Below are 17,753 nucleotides of genomic sequence, written 5' to 3'. Positions count from 1 at the left end.
ATCAGGAGCAGAAGCAAAAATGCCGTTTGAAAAATATCATATTTGTAATGCAGACGCTACTACGGCTAGCCACAAGGTCCCTGATCTGCTTTATTCTAATGCATCTACTTGTAGAGGACTGGATCCTCGTCTGAGTTGGTATCTGGATCTAAACTGGACGGCTGGATAGCTCACGCCGCTTTTCTCCTTCAGAATCTACTGGAATTACATTGATCGTGTTTACAATTAAAAATTACACTAAATCAAAGAACATAAACACCGGAGCTCCGGTGTTTAACGGTTAAATAGATCAAAAGACGATCTGAGTGGGACTTGAATTTTGTTTGGGAAACGATAAAAAGTTGAGAAGTCTCTCAGCATAATTCATGAGAAGGCAGATCATTTTTGTGAGCCTCAGGAGCTGAAACAGGTGAAAAGGTCGCCCGAGGGCAACAAGTGGGCCCGACGGCCGCATGAACTGGACGAAATGGGTGTCAAAAGGTTGTCTATCTAATATAACAGCGATTAAATTTCCTCCCGCAAATTATCCTCCACAACCTTTTAGTGTCAGTCGTCCCCGTGGCCGACTGGGACGCTTTCTGCACGACTTCTCAGAATTAGAATTTGCGATTGCAACCTGTGCAGCCCCCTCCTCCCCTCCCTCCCTCTGTGCGCTGCCTTTTTGATTGAACAGCCCCCCGACTGGCAGGGAGTCGTGACAAAAAGCTGCACTGATTTCTCGGACAGGTCGTTTGCAGCGGCGCTCGGGTCTTTGAGCGCGATAAATGGGAACTTCACAGTTAATTTCCTCGACAGTTTCTGGGGCGACTCCGACAAGCCCGAGCATTGAGATTCTGACGGGGTAAACTCGCAGACTCTCTACTAATAATCTCCTCTCATCCGCAGATGTACGAGTTCCCCTCTGATAAGGCCGCAGGAACAGGGATCAATAAATCAATCTGTTCAATAATTAGGGAGATAAGAAGAGCGGCGAGGCAGAGAGAGTTTTAGTGCATTCTCAATGAAGTTTTTGTGACACGCTATCATCAAAAGTTTTCTCCAGAACTTCTTGGATGCTTCAGTCCATTTTATTTTCCAACACATTCTTGTAAAACCGACATGTTTTTTTAAACTAACTTTGTGATCAAAGTAAATCCAATAAGCTCAGTAAACTCTCAGGTGATCTTTCAGAGCCTCTCAGCCATAAAGTGGATCAAAATGTGATTAATATTTGGAACCTGCTGCTGCATTGCTCATTAGCTCTCAGGTATGCTGCCTGCCGCGCGGGCCTGCAGGCAGAAATGATGTGTATCATTACCAGTAATGTCTGTGCTGAAGCTCTTGAAATTCTATCATCCACGCTTTGTGTTTCTGCTGCAGTTAAAACAGATCTGTAAGTGTCAGATAGTTTTTTTTTTCTTATATGCCTTTTTAATAAGCCGCAGCAAAGTTACAGAGCATCCTTCAGCCTGAGGGGACACGCTTTGATTCCAATTACCACCTTTACACAAAAAGAGGATTATGTTTTTTTTTTCTTTTTTGGAAAACTACTCCAAATCCAGGTATCTTTTGAAGAAAAAGAAATATATTTGAGTGCAGAATGAATTCACCGTGCCTCTGTAAATAAATTAAAATTCGCCCTCAGCGAGCTCATTGAATCCATCTCCAGTGGAGAGGTGTGGATATTGGAAAGAAAGCAGAACGGATTTTTATGAAATTTCTGGAAGTTTGTGGAAGCCTGCTGATACGTGTGGAAGTATTTATGCAACACATATGTACAATCAAACGTATTTGTATGATCGAATGAGCAGAAAGAAACAATCAGTATCAACATTTTTATTTTTTAAAGCCCACAGATCTGATCTGTTGATGTAGAGCGTCTCCCATCGCCACCAGTGAGGATAACTCAACAGCCGACTCTATTTTTCAGTTTTCCATGTGCGCTCACTGCCCTCTAGTGTCAGCAAACCCGAACAGTGATGGAGTCAGTCTGGGCTTTCTGCAAGCTGCTTGGCGCCGAGGGTTGTGTTTTTTCGCTGTGCAAGCAAATCCCTGCTGTAGCAAGAAAGCTTTGGCTAAACTGAGCACGGTCATTGTTGTAATCTTTGAGGCTGAGAGGATTCTCCGCGTGAACCTTCACATCCAGCCCTCTCAGATGGAGACACTCTGTGGTGGTGGGTTTTTTATGTTACTATTGTGTCTTCAGATGCAGATAAAGCCTAAAACAAACAGGATCTCCCATCATCTACATTAGGAAACAGTGTTAAATGTATTTTTTAAAGACCCGCTTCAATGAAAATGTGTGTTTTTTGTGCTTTTCTTGTGGCATTTTCTGATGATATCAAGAAAATGAAGCTTAAAATTGCATTTCTGAGTATTTCTTCATTCAAATGAGTTAGGAGCAGAAGAAAAAATGGCGTTGGAAAAAGAGCAACCGTTGCTAGGGCAACACAGACGCCATAACTGGATCCGTGCATCATTCGTTTTTCAAAGTAAAAAAAATATTTCATGTAATTATAATTTTCTAAACTATTTTAGAGTAACAGATATATTCTTTGCGTTCCCATTAAAGTATTAAACAAAAACGGAACAAAGAACTTTTAAATTTAATATTTTAAGATTTCTGACACCAAACTACTTCAGCTCCACCCATAATGAACGTTTAAATTAATTTTAAGAGTTCCTCTTTTTGTTTTTCCCCACCCTGTCATCAAAACACTTTTCTTAGAAAATGAATTTAAACGTTCATTACATTTGCTTCATTTTTCGATTTTGTTAAAGTGGGAACATCAAAAAAACGATAAATAAATAAATAAAACCGTCCTTTTTTCCTCTCTTTTCAGTTTTAGTTTAAATTTGAAAAGCAAATGATATGCAGGTATATTTTTTTCCTTCAATGTTGAGTTTCACAGGGCGTACAGGAGAAGCTCCTCGAGCACACAGTCCTCCACAAGGGGGCAGAAGTAGTTTTAGGAGTGTAAGAATACTTTCACATGGGAGCAGGAGAGGTCACAGGGGCATAAGAATACTCCCAGGTGGAGCGGGCCTGGAGACTGTCCTGCGCCCGTGGAACGTTCATTGAGTGCGTGGACTTTGATATGCTCTCTTGGTTGACTTTTGGCGGAAATTTAACAGCGTAGATCGTATAGGTGTTTTAAGAGGGGTGGTTAAAAATGTTTGCTACTAAACACAATCAGGTTTTGCCTTTTTAAACACTCTGATTATCTGAATCTGCAAAAAGGGAGCTGAGAAATTATCGCATGTTTTTTTTCCCCAGGTACCAGCATCTGCTACACACGTATATTTATAACCTTTATTTATACATCGACGACCTGAGTACGCATCAGCAATACAGAAACAGCACAGCAGAGCAATAAGTTACATACAGATAAAAACATGACATCTTCTCACATCAATAATTTAAATACTTAGGGCCTACAGGAGGTACTAAGTTAATAATTACAATAAAAAGACAGAAGGAAACCTATTAAAAAACTAATCACATCTGTTAAAGATGTCTTAAATACAACTAATGAGACCAGGATACGCAATTTCAGGGTTTAAGCAGCTCATTCCAGTCATGCGGGGCAGAAAAAGAGAATGAGGAGCGGGCCGGAGTGGTTCAAACCCTGGGTACAACCACTGTGAGAAAGTCACTGGAACGCAAACTATGAGCACTAGTTGCAATTTTAAGGATGGAACGAAGGTAATATGGTGTTTTACCAATCGGAGTCTTGTAAATGAAATGATACCAATGGAACCGCCTGCGAGAGTGGAGCGACGGCCATTTAACAAGATCATATAAATCGCAGTGACGAGTGTTAAAGGGTGTTCCCATTAAATCTTGGGTCCCCAATCCTCAGGAAGTGGTACCGTAGGGTACCGGTACCAAGTTAGAGTACCAATACTGGTCTGATCCACGTCCCAAGGGTTGGGGACCCTTGATTGGCGTATGCATTGTTTCTTTGACTGTGGCCCGGTAACAAGTGGCCCTCGGACCGGTGTCGGTTTGCTCCCCAGAGGTTGAGGACCTCTGATTTAATGGCCAGCGCGTGAAAAAACCTCGAGTTGGGGGACACCCAAAATGTCAAAATGACGCGGAGGGGGTCCAAACCATACGTCCATGTATGACGAGCTGGGAGTGAGTATACATCACGGACTATTTAAAGCCCCAATCATCTTTTGATCTGTAATAAAAGTATTCCCACCGGTCTTTTAATTATAATTATGCAATTTTTAGCCAAAATCAAGACACCTTTCCCATTTTCTAGGACATAGTTTCTGCAGAGCGGCAGGAGTTCATCAGAAATTCACTTCTGGGTAGTGGGCAGAACTATTGGCATGGAACAACCTTGAGCTGAGAGCTCTCTGTTTACATACTCCCCCGCTAACTTAAAGCCCCAAACACTCCCAACGTAACATCACCAGTGCAACAAAAATCAATATTGGAGCTTTTCAGCTGTACAGTTTTGAGTTAGATCACAGCTCAGATGAGGAAAATGAAGATGAATCTACAAATGGCTCTACTTTTTGTCTGCCCATCATATCTCATAGGATATTTTTCATACTGCATTTTTTAATCTGCTCCTGATTCACAATAATTTGAATAAGTCGTGACAACTGTGCACAGTGTAATCTGCTCAGATGCAGAAAACAGGCAATCTAAAAAAAAAATGAAAACATTTTTTTTTCCCAGCATTTGGTGCAAAGCTGAAACAAAGCTTGCATCATCTCCAGCGCTGATTGACGGCTGGCTGATGAAAATTTAAAAACCTGAGCCAAACGTGTCCAGCAGAACAAGTGCAAGGGGGGATACGGCCTGTGAACACGGGCTGACAGGTAGCAAGTAGGTTAATTAAAAATGCCAGGTCTGTCAGTTCCTGTCTTTATGAATGTCAAAGTGGATCTCCATGGAAACAGACGGAGATGTCACTCAGGCCTGAGCAACCTCGGGAGGTTGACTTGTGAGCAGCTCTGAGCGTAAATTATTGACCAAAAATTCTTTGTATTTGAAACCTTAACAAGGTGTGCAGCCAGATATCAGTAATAGTTTTTCATGATACACTTCCTCAATCGCTGTAATTTTCTCCAAAACAAGGCCAAACGCTGTTTTTTAGGGGAAAAAAGTCAAATTAATTGGCTCCCATGACAGAGGAGACCCAAAAAAATTGAAACAATAATTGTACACTACTTTAGAATAAAAGTCATGATTTATTTTATTCCTAAAAGTAGAAATCTGTGATCTTTTTTTAATGTATTTGTTTCGGAAATTTTCACAAAATTGAAAGCTGCATAAAAAGTTCTTAACATTTATTATTAAAAGCTCGTTGTTTGTTTGAAAAGGTGATTTCATATTCCCACTGCAGGAGTTTCCAGGAAGCAAACTTTTTCCACGCATTCTTTTTTAGACTTATTTAGTCTTCGAAGCACAAATTGTAGCCCAGTTTTATTCCTGGTTCCAAACCACTGAAGCTCAAATCCTCATCTGTGCATCAGCACAACCCCGACCTCTGAGACCATCACACCCCTCTTCACTTTAGAATCAGAACGTAAAGCCGTATTGGAGCAGATAAACAGGTAGCGGAACATTTATAATTTAATTTGAAGAGCTTAATTCAGCAGTAAAAGGGAACTTCTAATTAAATTGAATTAAGCCTCATTTGCCTGCTTATCTTCATTCTCTTGAAGTCGCCTCATTCAGTCGGGCACTGTGTGTGCGGGGGCTTGATGTTAACAGATAAATGTAGAAAAAATCTTTGTGGGGCTCTCACTATTACAATATAGTTTTTTAATGGACAAAATGACTTTTGAATCATAGTGATGGTGAAGTTTAATTAATATAATAATAATGCAGAAAATAATTATTTTTATGAATTTGTATGTATGGGATGTGTTTTTATTGATACAATGAATGAACAAAATTATGTAAACTTAACGAGAGTTTTTTCAAAGATGTAATTCAATTAAAGACTCATTCCGGGGAAAATCGTCTTTTTGTGATTTTGACAAATTCTTGCTGCATTTTTCTCATAGTAGAGGAAATATTTAAAGGAATTTACAGTTAAAATTAAAATTTAAATCCTGTTGGATCAGAAAACCAGATGCTCGAAAATGCTCTGACTAATGATGCAGCTGTTGAAATGGGCGTGTCAAAGACACCCCTCCCCCAACATGTACCCTGACCCATTCACGCTCAGGTGTGCGAGACGTGTTGAGCGTTCAATTCTTGTGCTGTAGCACATTGCGATTCTGGCTCAGAACTCCATGACTGCCTTGATCCAATACTGCTCTTTATTTTTGCGTCGCTAATACTAGCTCGAGTAAGCGAGCAAACCGAGCTTTTGGCGAGCTCTTAGAAATACTATTCTGGGCTACTGAGCTGCACTGTGTAAAAAAATGTTTTAAAACGACCAAGGATTTTTTATTTTGGCTAAAAACTTTAGAATCATAATGAAACAATCACTGGGAACAATTTTACAATTCAACTATATGGTTGGAGTGGGACTTTAATTAGAATACAATGTATATAACTTAAATGTATAATTAATAATAGTGCAATAATATTATCACAATAACATTGTCTTAACACGTTGGCTAATTACACTTATTGTAGTGAGTTTCTTGATAATTTAATATTATTATTTTTTTCTATATTTTCTTTTATTTCTATCAATTTTATTAGGTATTTTATTAATATTATTTATTTTATATATTTTTTTAAATTCGGTAAAATAGTGCAGTTGTCATTAGGACCACATGAATCAACCTATCTAAATGTTTAAATATGTTTGATTGGATAAAAGCTTTAGAATTGCAAAAACATAATTGTGCATTTTTGAAATTGAAAATTTGTTTTTTGTGGAATTAATTTAATTGCATTATTGATTTTAGTTTTGTTTTTAAGAAATTTGTAAAGGTAACATTTACAAAACATACAATATAACCTCTCAACATGTGGTACAGAATACAGTTTTATTGGCATTGAAAGAACATGGGGTTTAATAGTCAAAATATTTTGTGCAATACAGTCACTGAAAACTATCAAAAATTCAAGCGGTGGTGTTGTCATTTACTTTTTTTCTGATTGACACATTTTTTAATTTAGCATTCAGTTGTAAAGTAAGCTTCACATCAATCCAGAAATATAATTTAGACTCATCCATGTGAAATGAAGCACATGACAGATTCAGTGTGTCCAGTTCAGAAATTGAAAGAATTACTTAGGAAAATTGTGATTTTTAGACATCAAATGTAAATTTAATCAAGACATGCCTCTTGAACACGTCATTAACAGACAGCATTATAGTCAAGAATGAGTGTGTATTTTAGTCAAGTCTGTGGAGAGAAACAATTTGATTTATTCTTTTATAAGCAATTATCCCATCAGACGAAAGTGAGAAAGCAACAGTGTCACCAAGAGTTATATTTAAAAAACAGTGAATGTGTTGCTCCCCTTTATTGTCAGGATATTATAATCTTGTATATTTATGTAATGATTCATACAACAGTTTTTACCAGGGGTGTAAAGATTAATCGATTTTATTTTTTTTTTTTACATTTTTTATTATTTTGTAAGCAATTATATAAGGATATTATATAAAACAGCTAGTGTACTCTAATTTTAAAGCATTGGAATTGAAATAAACACAATCATTTGATCACTTTTGAAATTATATTTATTTTTTATCATATAACATTTATCGGCCCTGCGACGGACTGGCGACCTGTCCAGGGTGTACCCCGCCTTCGCCCATCAGTGGCCGGGATAGGCTCCGGCACCCCCGCGACCCCGAAAGGGAAGAAGCGGTCAAGAAAATGGATGGATGGATAACATTTATCTTTGAATATTAAACACTATATTTAATCTATCTAATCTGTATTTTATCAACATTTTGTTTAAAAGAAAATAATTGGTCCTGTACATTTTTTTTTTCCTTTCTTGATTCGCTCTTCTCAACAAAATTTGGTTCTTTGCGCTTTCCGTAGTGAAGTATAAATACTTTGGAAACCGGAAGTACCGCCCCTTTTCATCCCCTCTCTGGCAGACTGAGTGAGTGCCACATTTTCACATTAATACTATTTGCAGAATCAGCTTCCATCCTCGATATATGTAACATATATAGACATCTCGGTTCTTTGATGTAGTTATACAGTTCAAAACACATACATTTTGATAAATACTTGGTTGAAATTGCTTTGTTTTCTGACAAAAACACTCGATGAATGACGTAGCTTTCTCCTTCTGTCTTTAGCTTCCAGTCCGCTGACACGGCGTCATGGTAAGGATGTTTTTTCTCGAAGTACAACAGTAAACTTGCCTTTTATGTTACGTATGGTGCTGATATATTTGATATTTTGTCTTTAAATGTTTAATTATATATTGTTTATCGCTGTAATTCGGAAGAGACGGTGGTTAGCATTGGTTGTTAGCATTAGCATAGCGCTGCTTTTGAGTTTACCGATGTAACAATCGCTGTAAAAACAAATAACTCGTAATTAATTTGTTTTTCTTTTTGTAATTTGAGTCTTTAGGAACTTAAGTCAGAAATATTTCTCCCACTGAGGGGTCTTAAGTTAACATATCTTTGCTTAAAGTTGTTTGCTAGCTGCAAGACGTCCAAGCATCACGAGCTGTCGTGCTCGCGTTGCATACACAACTTGCTAGAATAATGATGGACCAAGTGCTGGGTTTTAGCGTTCAGTAAAACTTGAGTTCCACCGGTCCACTTACATTAAAACACTAAATGTACATGTGTGGATTTGTTTGCTTTCAAATGTTAATTCTACTTTATTGATTTGTTTGTAGCCTCGCAAGATAGAAGAAATCAAAGATTTCCTGCTGACAGCCAGGAGGAAGGATGCCAAATGTAAGACTTATTCTCCTCTAGATTAAGATTAGCATCCATATAAGAAATGTATCTAACATTCATGAAATATATATATTAATATAGACTTTTTATTCCATTTGAAGCTGTTAAGATCAAGAAGAATAAGGACAATGTCAAGTTCAAGGTGCGCTGCAGCAGATACCTGTACACACTGGTCATCACAGACAAGGAGAAGGCCGAGAAGCTCAAGCAGTCCCTGCCTCCTGGTCAGTATCACGGCTGGATGGAAAAGTCACTTTACATGGAACTAGAGCATTTCAGAGCATTTGTTTGCATATTTACAGCAAACCACACATACATGAGTACTACAAACAAGGAGATGTTTAAGTTGACTTTATTGCTCAAAGGCAAACCGTTACTAGGACCGTGCTTTTTCAGAAGCTCATTATTCAGTTACTTTAAAGGCCTATATCATGCTATTAATCCTTGAAGAGTAAACTATATCCATACATATATTACCTTTAGCACTAAAGAACATATTATTTATAAAATAAGTTATTTTCGTTTGCTCTTTTCCTACCTGGAAGTAAGACTACTTGATCTCTGAGGCTCTGCTTGCCTCACCAGCGTGTCACCTACAGAACAAACAACATTCGAACATTTGCAAAGATGAATGTGAATATAAAATAAAAGCATTTTGCTGATCACAGCTTTCCAACACACTTTCTCCATGGAGCTAGCTGCTGTGCTGTTCCTCAGTTTGTAACATCACATTCTGAGGACCAATTCATTTTTGTCTATAGGAGGAGCTGGTTCTCAGAGCGCAATATATTAGTGGAATACCCACATGTGTGCATGGATCCAAATACGGATTCGGTGTTTTTATGATGAATTAACATTGAAATGCATTCAAAAAAGTTTTGCATGATATAGGCCCTTTAATTACAGTAAATATTTGTTTTTAGGAGTTATCTAAGTTTGTTTCTCTTACATATTAGTGGTGTTCCCTCATTTTATGTCCCATAGATAACTGGTGAAAAAAGGAAATCTGCTATATAGAATTGTAGATGATTTAAGGGTGTAAAACTACTCACTTTTCTCAGATATCTCTTGTTTTCAATCCTCAAAGTTCAAACTTTCATAGAAAAATAAGTTCAGGATTATAAAATGAAAACAAAGTTTTAATCGTGATTGATGTAGATTTGGAGAGCTGCACAGATGTGTACAGGAGATGCAGCATGGAGGAGATTAATTGAAAAGGTCTTCAGGACGCAAAGCATCACTTAACCTTTGTGCTATCCAAGGCATGTTTATGTTAAAAGCGGGGTCATCTGGACCCCACAAGACAACGCGCTGAACTTTTTTTTTTTCCTAAAGGATTTTATATCTTCACTGATGTCTGTGGCAGACATAAAATCATGTCTGCCTTTGTCATGGGAGGGATCACACATCAATGTAAGGGTCATCTGGACCCCATAAGAGAGCATGAGGGTTAATTAACAAAAAACAGCAGAAGATGAACTGCAGCAAAGCAATGGAACACTATTGGGTTTTGTTTCAGGCTTTTCATTAGTTCTTCTCTGGCTTTTTGGAGGAAATTGTGCTAAATAAAATCAAACAAGGTCAGGACGGAATAGTCAGAGAGGTGGGCTTATTGTAGCAGAAGATGACTCCCACAGTAGATCATGTTTTTGGTCTCATCTGTTGATAAAAATCTACTGTTATGTTAAGGACCTGGTTGTAAACATTTAGTTGTCAGTTGCACAAACGTTCACATCTGTGACCTCAGTGACAAAAGAATCTCTCTTACGTCAAATTACCAAACATTTCTGAGGACTTTAGCACTTAATCCCTGCAGTTTCTAAAGTTTTTTTTTTTTTAAGATCTACTCTTTAGGCTCTATATGTTGGACCATAGCTGCAAGATAGATGTTTTAAAAAATAATAATTTGACCAACATGAGGCATGCTTTTCTATCCACAGAATGTCTAAATGTTTGTTCTTTCTCTCCTGCAGGTCTGGCTGTGAAGGAGCTCAAGTAAATCCATGTTGTACAGATTATTCTAATAAAAACATTGAAATCATTTGTTTCCTTTGTGTTTTTTCTATCCATTGCAGAGTAAGACCAGAAGATGAACGTTCCTAAAAGGAACTTAGTTATTCTTTTGACCCCTTTACACAGTATTCAATGTTTAAACAGCATTATGAAATGGACACCTTTTTGTTTTATTAATATTGTGTCCTAAAGCAAAGTTAATCCGTCTGAAACACTCAAACATAAAATATTTTAGTCAAATGTAGTTTTTGGAGAAATGAACAAACCCTCCTTTCAATGTTAAAAACTTCAGGTATGTTTCTGTTTAACTGATTTTTCTTATACTTGGGCTTATAAATGAACGTTTAGTCAATTTTAGAAATAATTCATTTAAAGGTGAGTGAACTACCCAACTTAGTGTTTTTCTTAAAGTGGATTTATTTATTTTTTTTTGTATTTTAGATCTTTGAACAGTAAATTGTTTAAAACTTAAGGAAAAAAATGTTTTAATAAAAATGTTTGCCTAATGGAATATTATATTAAGCTTGAGCTATTAAAAGAAAGATGAAAACTTGAGTTTGAAAAATAATTCTTAAAAGTGTAATTGTTGAGGGAATATTTAGCTAGACACATTTTAATGCTTTCAGACTAATGCTAATTTACAAATCACTAAAATATTTATTTACCTTACAGTGAATTTCACTGGTAAAAAAAAAAAACACCCCTGAAAATTGAATAGTAGCAATTGTGGCCAGACAGTTAAAGCACACTGAACTTTCAATTATTTTCACTTTTAATACAATGTATATAGATATTTCTGTTTTGCTAGTTATTAGCTCTCAGAGCACGCGCTTTCTACTTATATTAAACTTATTTCGTTGTTAAATGGCAGCTTCTTTTAAAAGGGGAAGTGAGTAAAAAATATATTTCGTACCAAAATGTTTTTATTTTTCTAAAATAATTAAATTATTCAAACATTTGTGTCCCTCATGTTTGAGAAAAGTGAAAAAGGCTCGCGCTTCGTAGCTGTGCTGCAATTCTCCAAATTGAGCGCTAGATGGCGGCAGGTTCCACATCCTTAACAACTAACATTGAAACGATAAACAAAACAAACATTTTCTCTTATAGAAAGTTCAAAATAATGTATTGAGATAAAAAAAATAATGTGGGTGAGTCATATGAAGGAAATAAGTCGAAGCTTCTAACAGAGAAATATGCGCGCGCTCTCGCACTGCCTCGTGCCCTTTACTACCAGCGCGCTCCCGCCGCTGACGGTGCTGTGTGGATCAGCTGTGGGTCGGACAGTTTGCGTGGGTCGTTAAGGAGGAAGACATGGGAGCGGAGTGACCGCTGCTTCCCACTGACAAACCCACACTTCCCGCGCACGCTGGTCTCACCACAGCCCTCGCGCGGTTCTTCTTCCCTTCTGAGAGACGCTTTATCCACAGAGGAGCATCTTTCTTCACCGCCACCTTTGTTAGATGTGAGACTTGGGTATAAATCCGCACCGTCCGCTTCAGGACCGACAGTTAGGGGCCTAACTTTTTAATTTTTTTCTCCGGGAAAGGATGTCTTTGGCTCGGGTGGATTACATTCCTCCCTGGTGGACTTACTGGCTTCACAATTTCCCTCATATCAACCTGAGGTTTCAGCCCATTGACAAGAGCTTCCAGCCTGAAGATGACAACTACCAGCAGGTCAGTGGAATAGCAGCAAAGTGGGGCATCAGATGCCTGCAAGGAGCTTCTAATTCACTGCATGTGTTTACATCAGTTATGCTCCCAAATGATCAAATGCAACTCGTTTATTATCTCCTATACCACCAAGTCTTAGAAAAATCATATTTTTTCACCATTTAAACCAGTATTTAGCATTGATGCTTGTTTCAATGTACATTTCAGATGTAAATTGTGAGTTAAAATGGAGCCAACATTCATTTAACTTTGGGAGCCTCATTTAAGTTGGAAAAAATGCACTTTTTGTGGATTTTGGGGGAAAAATGTCCAAAATGTGATTTTTGAAGTACTTTTGTTTTTCCCTCAAATAAACAGGAATTTTGATAACAATGAACAAACTCATTAATTATAGGAATATTTGATTGAATCAAGTCTTTTTTGCCTTTTCTCCTTTAATATCAATACTACTGGGATCTTTACTTTGATTTGATTCACGATTCAAGAGTTTCTTACTTTCTAATCCAAACGTGTTTGAATGGTTGCTATAGGTTTGTATTTTCACTGAATGAAAATAAAACATTTAATCCTCATCATTTATACCTTTTTATTCAGAACAGGAGATCAGAATCAACATGAAATAACCACATTTTACACGGATTTTGAAAGAAAGAAATGTTATATATCACTTTAAGCAACTCAAAAGGTTTTCTATCAACGTCCTAGTTAAGTTTAGCATTAAATATAAAATAATCATCACTGTCGTTATGGATCAATGAACAATAATGTTCCCCACACATTTTAAAAGCTCAAAGTTTTACTGAGTTACAGAAAATAAATGACAAGGAATAATGAAGACTCACCTAAATATTTATTGTAACAGCTAGAAAACACTCTCGGTTCTTTCATCTAAACTGACAACAAAGTTTTTTTTTTTTACAAAATCACTTTTTTTCATTTTTAGAGGAAGTTGATCGCAAGATTTTTGTAATATATGTATTTTATCCTATTTTTTCTTTTAATATATTTTTGTATATATTTCAAGCAAATTAATATGTTTTCAGTAAGTTAAAATTCCGTTTTTTTTTTTAATCTCTGATACCACTTGGTACTTTTACTTTGAAAATGAAGAGTTTCACAGACACTTTACTTTGAAGAATTATTTACTTCCTAAACAACATCATTCTGTATTTCAGAAAGCCTGTAGTGCTTTTGCTACACTCTATTTATAAAGATTGCAAATTGGCGATCTCGGACTTCGCAAATAATTGTACTCAAACTTTTAGGAACAGATCCTAAACGTCAAAGTATTCGGATACTTGTTACAGCCCTAATTTTAAGGATGATTTCCTTGTAAAAAAAATGGCTGAAGACTAAAATTGCCACACTGAGGCAATTCAGTTTTAATTTGAATTGTATACAGATATTTTAAAGCAGCCCGGCCCCCAAACAAACCCACAGGAAATGACCACGGTGATGTCACCTTCTGTCAGTTCACGCTGTCTTCAAAGTGGCCCCACAGTTTGGTTTACAGAGTGTTAAAAGTAAAGCCTCATAGCAGCTGAGAAACTACACACACTGTCTGATAAAATAACACTTTTATTTGTGTGACACCCTTAGCTTTTTTTTTCCCCCCACACCATGCATTTCACAGCGGCATCATTTCAAAAATAATGGAATTTCATTCAGTTTCCCCCCAAACATTTTATTTGACTTTTGGAAGGTTGGCATCGTGAAGCTTTTCCGTGGGGTTATGGTCCTGACTTTAAGAGGCGACAGCCAACTCCCCCAATCCTTTTCTCACCATTCTAGCCATCTTGGTTCTGTCACTTTAGAACTGTCTGGAACAATCTGGTTTTCAGTGAGACCTGGTAATTGAAAAAAGTCTTTGAGTCAACAGAATTGATCCTAGACCTGACCTACTGCAACCCCAACCCCCACAGGTTTGTGTGATGGGCTTGGTCTTATCCTGATGTATCATTGATTGTATATAAGAACGGGACTGAGTGACCCCTCCCCCCTGGCGTTCCAAACAGGAAATACCCGCTGGTCTCAAGAAGCCAAATCCTGCATACTTCTATAGAGAAATAAACAGCTATTACTCAGTCATTCAGTATTTTTTTTTCGATTATATTTTTTTCTGTAATTCAAGTTAAAAACTGACCAATCAGATGCCTCAGTAAAAGTATTTAGTCTCACATTGAACATTTGAAGTGCTTGATTGATTGTGTGGCAAGTGGTATTGGTGTGGCCCTCCAACTAGATCACCCCTGATTGTCGACAGTAGTTGCCATAAAAGTGTCGAACCAGACCGATTTGGACCAATCACTGCTTCCTGAAATCACTGGCTCCAACATGGCGGCATCCTTACAGCCGTAAATAAGCTATCGTCTGTCGGTGGCATCACACATATTTGGTCCAGTCATTGTCTACAACTATTGACATGAATAGAGATGGATAAAACAACACTGTTACCTCGGGTTCCAACGAAATTAAGTCAATTCAGTCGCCACCAGTTTTCCACTGTACGGATATATTGCAGAATTTTGCCATTTCGGGGTTAGTGATTCGTCCGAGAATCTGTCATTCAAATGCTTTGAACGTTTGAGGTGGGACCAGCAGGCATCAAATGCTCTTATTGAGACATCTGATTGGCTAGTTTATAACTTGAATAACTTGCAATAAAGATAATTGATAATAATAGTAAAGGTTTAGCAACATAATTTAAAAAAAAGACACCAGAGCAAGAATGATTAATCTGACTAATAGAATAAGTAATAGCTGTTTATTTCTCTATAGAAGTCAATGGGATTTTGGCTTTCTGGGTACTTCCTGTTAGAACATGAGGGGGGAGGGGATGATCGGTCCAGTTCTCTCTATATACTGTCTATGTCTATAACAGACGCTGTTCCCATCGCAGAAATTATGTCACCATAACGTATGTCAGCCAATGTCAATCATGTACCTGTGGAAATGGGCTGGAAGACCCACCCCTCATGTAGAGTTAGGTCCAACATCAAAAACGAAAAGCCTGAATTCAAACTGTAAATTGATGACTGAAAGTGAAGAGAGAGAGATGGAAAAAAAAAAAAGTTGAAAATACAAAATGCGGCATTAATAATTACAATTTTAGATCGTTTTGAGTTCAAGTTTTTAGTATTTCTGTACATTGGCATCCACATGAATTAGGATTTTATAGCTAAAACCTATGAATCCACCACACACTTCTAATGAGAGGACTTTTAACTGCTTGGTTAAGTAGTGATACTTCTGACAGGATTATGCATTTGAACTATACGTTTGAAGAAACCAAACCCACTTGAGTTGTAAGGATGATAAGATCTTCAGGTATTTTTTGTGTCACAGGAAAATATCTCTTCTCGGACTTTATTCACAAATCGTTTCACGTGTAAACGTTTTCAAATATTCAGCCTCAAGGCAGGAAAAACATAGACGAGTTGAGCCCGACTATGGTTTTGCTCTTCCTCCCTATACTGATGCCTCACCAAAAATATCAAAGGACAGCTCGGCCCTGTTGGACTCGTACACGAGACGCATGCTGTCAGATATCGTTCTCAGTTGCAAGCGAGCACAGTCAGAAGCCACGGGGGGCAGTGGAGGAGGAGGATGGTGTTTCTCAGCAGGTGAGAATCACTTCTGCAGTCCCATCACTTTCCTGGTCAGCTGTCCTTAGAAGTCATTTCATTGCACCCCCTACAATCCTTAGAGGTTCTATTATCAGATGTGCATCAAAATGTGACCACACGAAGTTCACATGAAAGATTTCTGCCCTCCGAGTCTTCTCCAGAGGGATTAACTTCACCACAAATTTCCGCTGACTGTCCTATGAGAAAGAAATCAGTTTAATTAGGGAAAGACGGAGCCGTGTCATGATGAGTTCACTCCGCTGTACTGGAATCGCCTCATCGATCTCCCCCTAACTGCTAATGTAAGTGATATTGAGTAGTTGTAGGACGCCTGCTGGATCGCTGGCAGGTCCAGTAAACTATATCTCTGGCCTCAGGCCTTTAATTGTACAGGAATGTAAGAGGTGGAGATCTCTTTACTGTTCATTGTTTGAATCCATGCATGTCAGCGCAAAACGTGCTCGTCTTGTTTCCCCCCGCTGGCCGGACTCTGCTGCTGTCAGCGCAGGAATCATCTGCCTCCTCTAATTTATGTCTTCTGACATTCATCAGCCTCTTCTTTTTCGCATATTTTGGGGAAATCGAATCAAGTCCTGTAAAAGTTCTGAGACATTTTTTTTTTTTGCTTGTTTCTGTCCCCTTCTGTTACAATCTGTCTGTGAAACTCTATTTCTTTTCATTCTGCCGCCTGGAGGGTAAAAAGAGGCCAACAAGCAGAGAAAAAAGAAGAAAGAACTTGCTGAAAATAGGACAGAGGCCTGGTTTATTGTGTATGGCTTGTTGAGGCAGACATCATGTGTAGGTCATCAGGTCTGCGTCCATCTGACTTCTCTTTTCTCTTCCCGTTTCCTGTTACTCAAACACGACCTTGTGACGTTCTCTCGGGGGAGTTCCTGTAGACCCATCTGTCCGGCAAAGACTCTGATCTTCTTCCAACATCTCACGGTCGAACTCGTCAAAGCTGTAAAAACCTCTGAATAGTAAAACGTATCCAAAAAAACACGACTTTAATGTATATGAGAAATGGACTGAGTGACCCCTCCCCCATCGCGCGCCAAGTAGGCGGTGCCTGGTGATTCTCAAGGAGCCAAAAATCCATACACTTCTATTGAGAGATAGATAACTATTACTCAGTCATTATATTTGTCAGAATTATCATTCTTGGTCTGATACCTTTTTTTTTTTTTTTTTACATGTTCTTGATAATCCTAATTTTTTGAAATATTTTTTTCTGGTAGTGCCAACTATCCAATTTATATCAGGGGTTGCCACAATGAACCAGCTTTCACTGGTTTGGCAGAGAGTTTTACGTAGGATACCCTTCCTGACACAACTCAGTATTTTTATACTGAGCTGTATTTTTATACTATTCGGGGTGGGGACTGGCACAGGGAGACCCAGACCCGGGCCCTCTAGTGGACACGTAAGTGTTGGTTCTGAGTTACTGTTGGTTATTTTGTTAATGAGTTTTGGTTTTATGTCATCTTTGCAGGAAGCAAAGCAAAATTAATTTATTAAACTCTTTGACCAAAAAATATCACAAGCTGCTAAATAAAACAGGTCACCACTACATAAATCAGAATAAAGCATGG

The 17,753-nt window shown here is 37.8% G+C and overlaps 1 protein-coding gene and 1 long non-coding RNA gene across 2 annotated transcripts in view; both read left to right on the top strand.

Moving 5' to 3' along the window:
* The first annotated feature begins 294 nt into the window (after nucleotides 1–294).
* LOC112154606 lies at nucleotides 295–8,258 on the top strand. Its single transcript, XR_002920673.2, has 3 exons — nucleotides 295–2,153; nucleotides 7,966–8,029; nucleotides 8,232–8,258. It is a non-coding gene; the product is annotated as an uncharacterized LOC112154606 (long non-coding RNA).
* Nucleotides 8,259–11,905: 3,647 nt separating this feature from the next.
* The window catches only part of ttyh2 (tweety family member 2), a gene marked incomplete in the record, with an annotated part of 66,638 nt that continues 60,790 nt past the window's right edge, over nucleotides 11,906–17,753 (top strand). Inside the window, 1 exon segment of the mRNA XM_024285572.2 lies at nucleotides 11,906–12,538. Within this exon segment, the coding sequence (XP_024141340.1) occupies nucleotides 12,410–12,538 (129 nt within the window).

The sequence above is a fragment of the Oryzias melastigma genome, linkage group LG19, assembly GCF_002922805.2.
Source record: "Oryzias melastigma strain HK-1 linkage group LG19, ASM292280v2, whole genome shotgun sequence".
NCBI lineage: Eukaryota > Metazoa > Chordata > Actinopteri > Beloniformes > Adrianichthyidae > Oryzias > Oryzias melastigma.
This window is presented reverse-complemented; position numbering and strand designations above follow the sequence as displayed.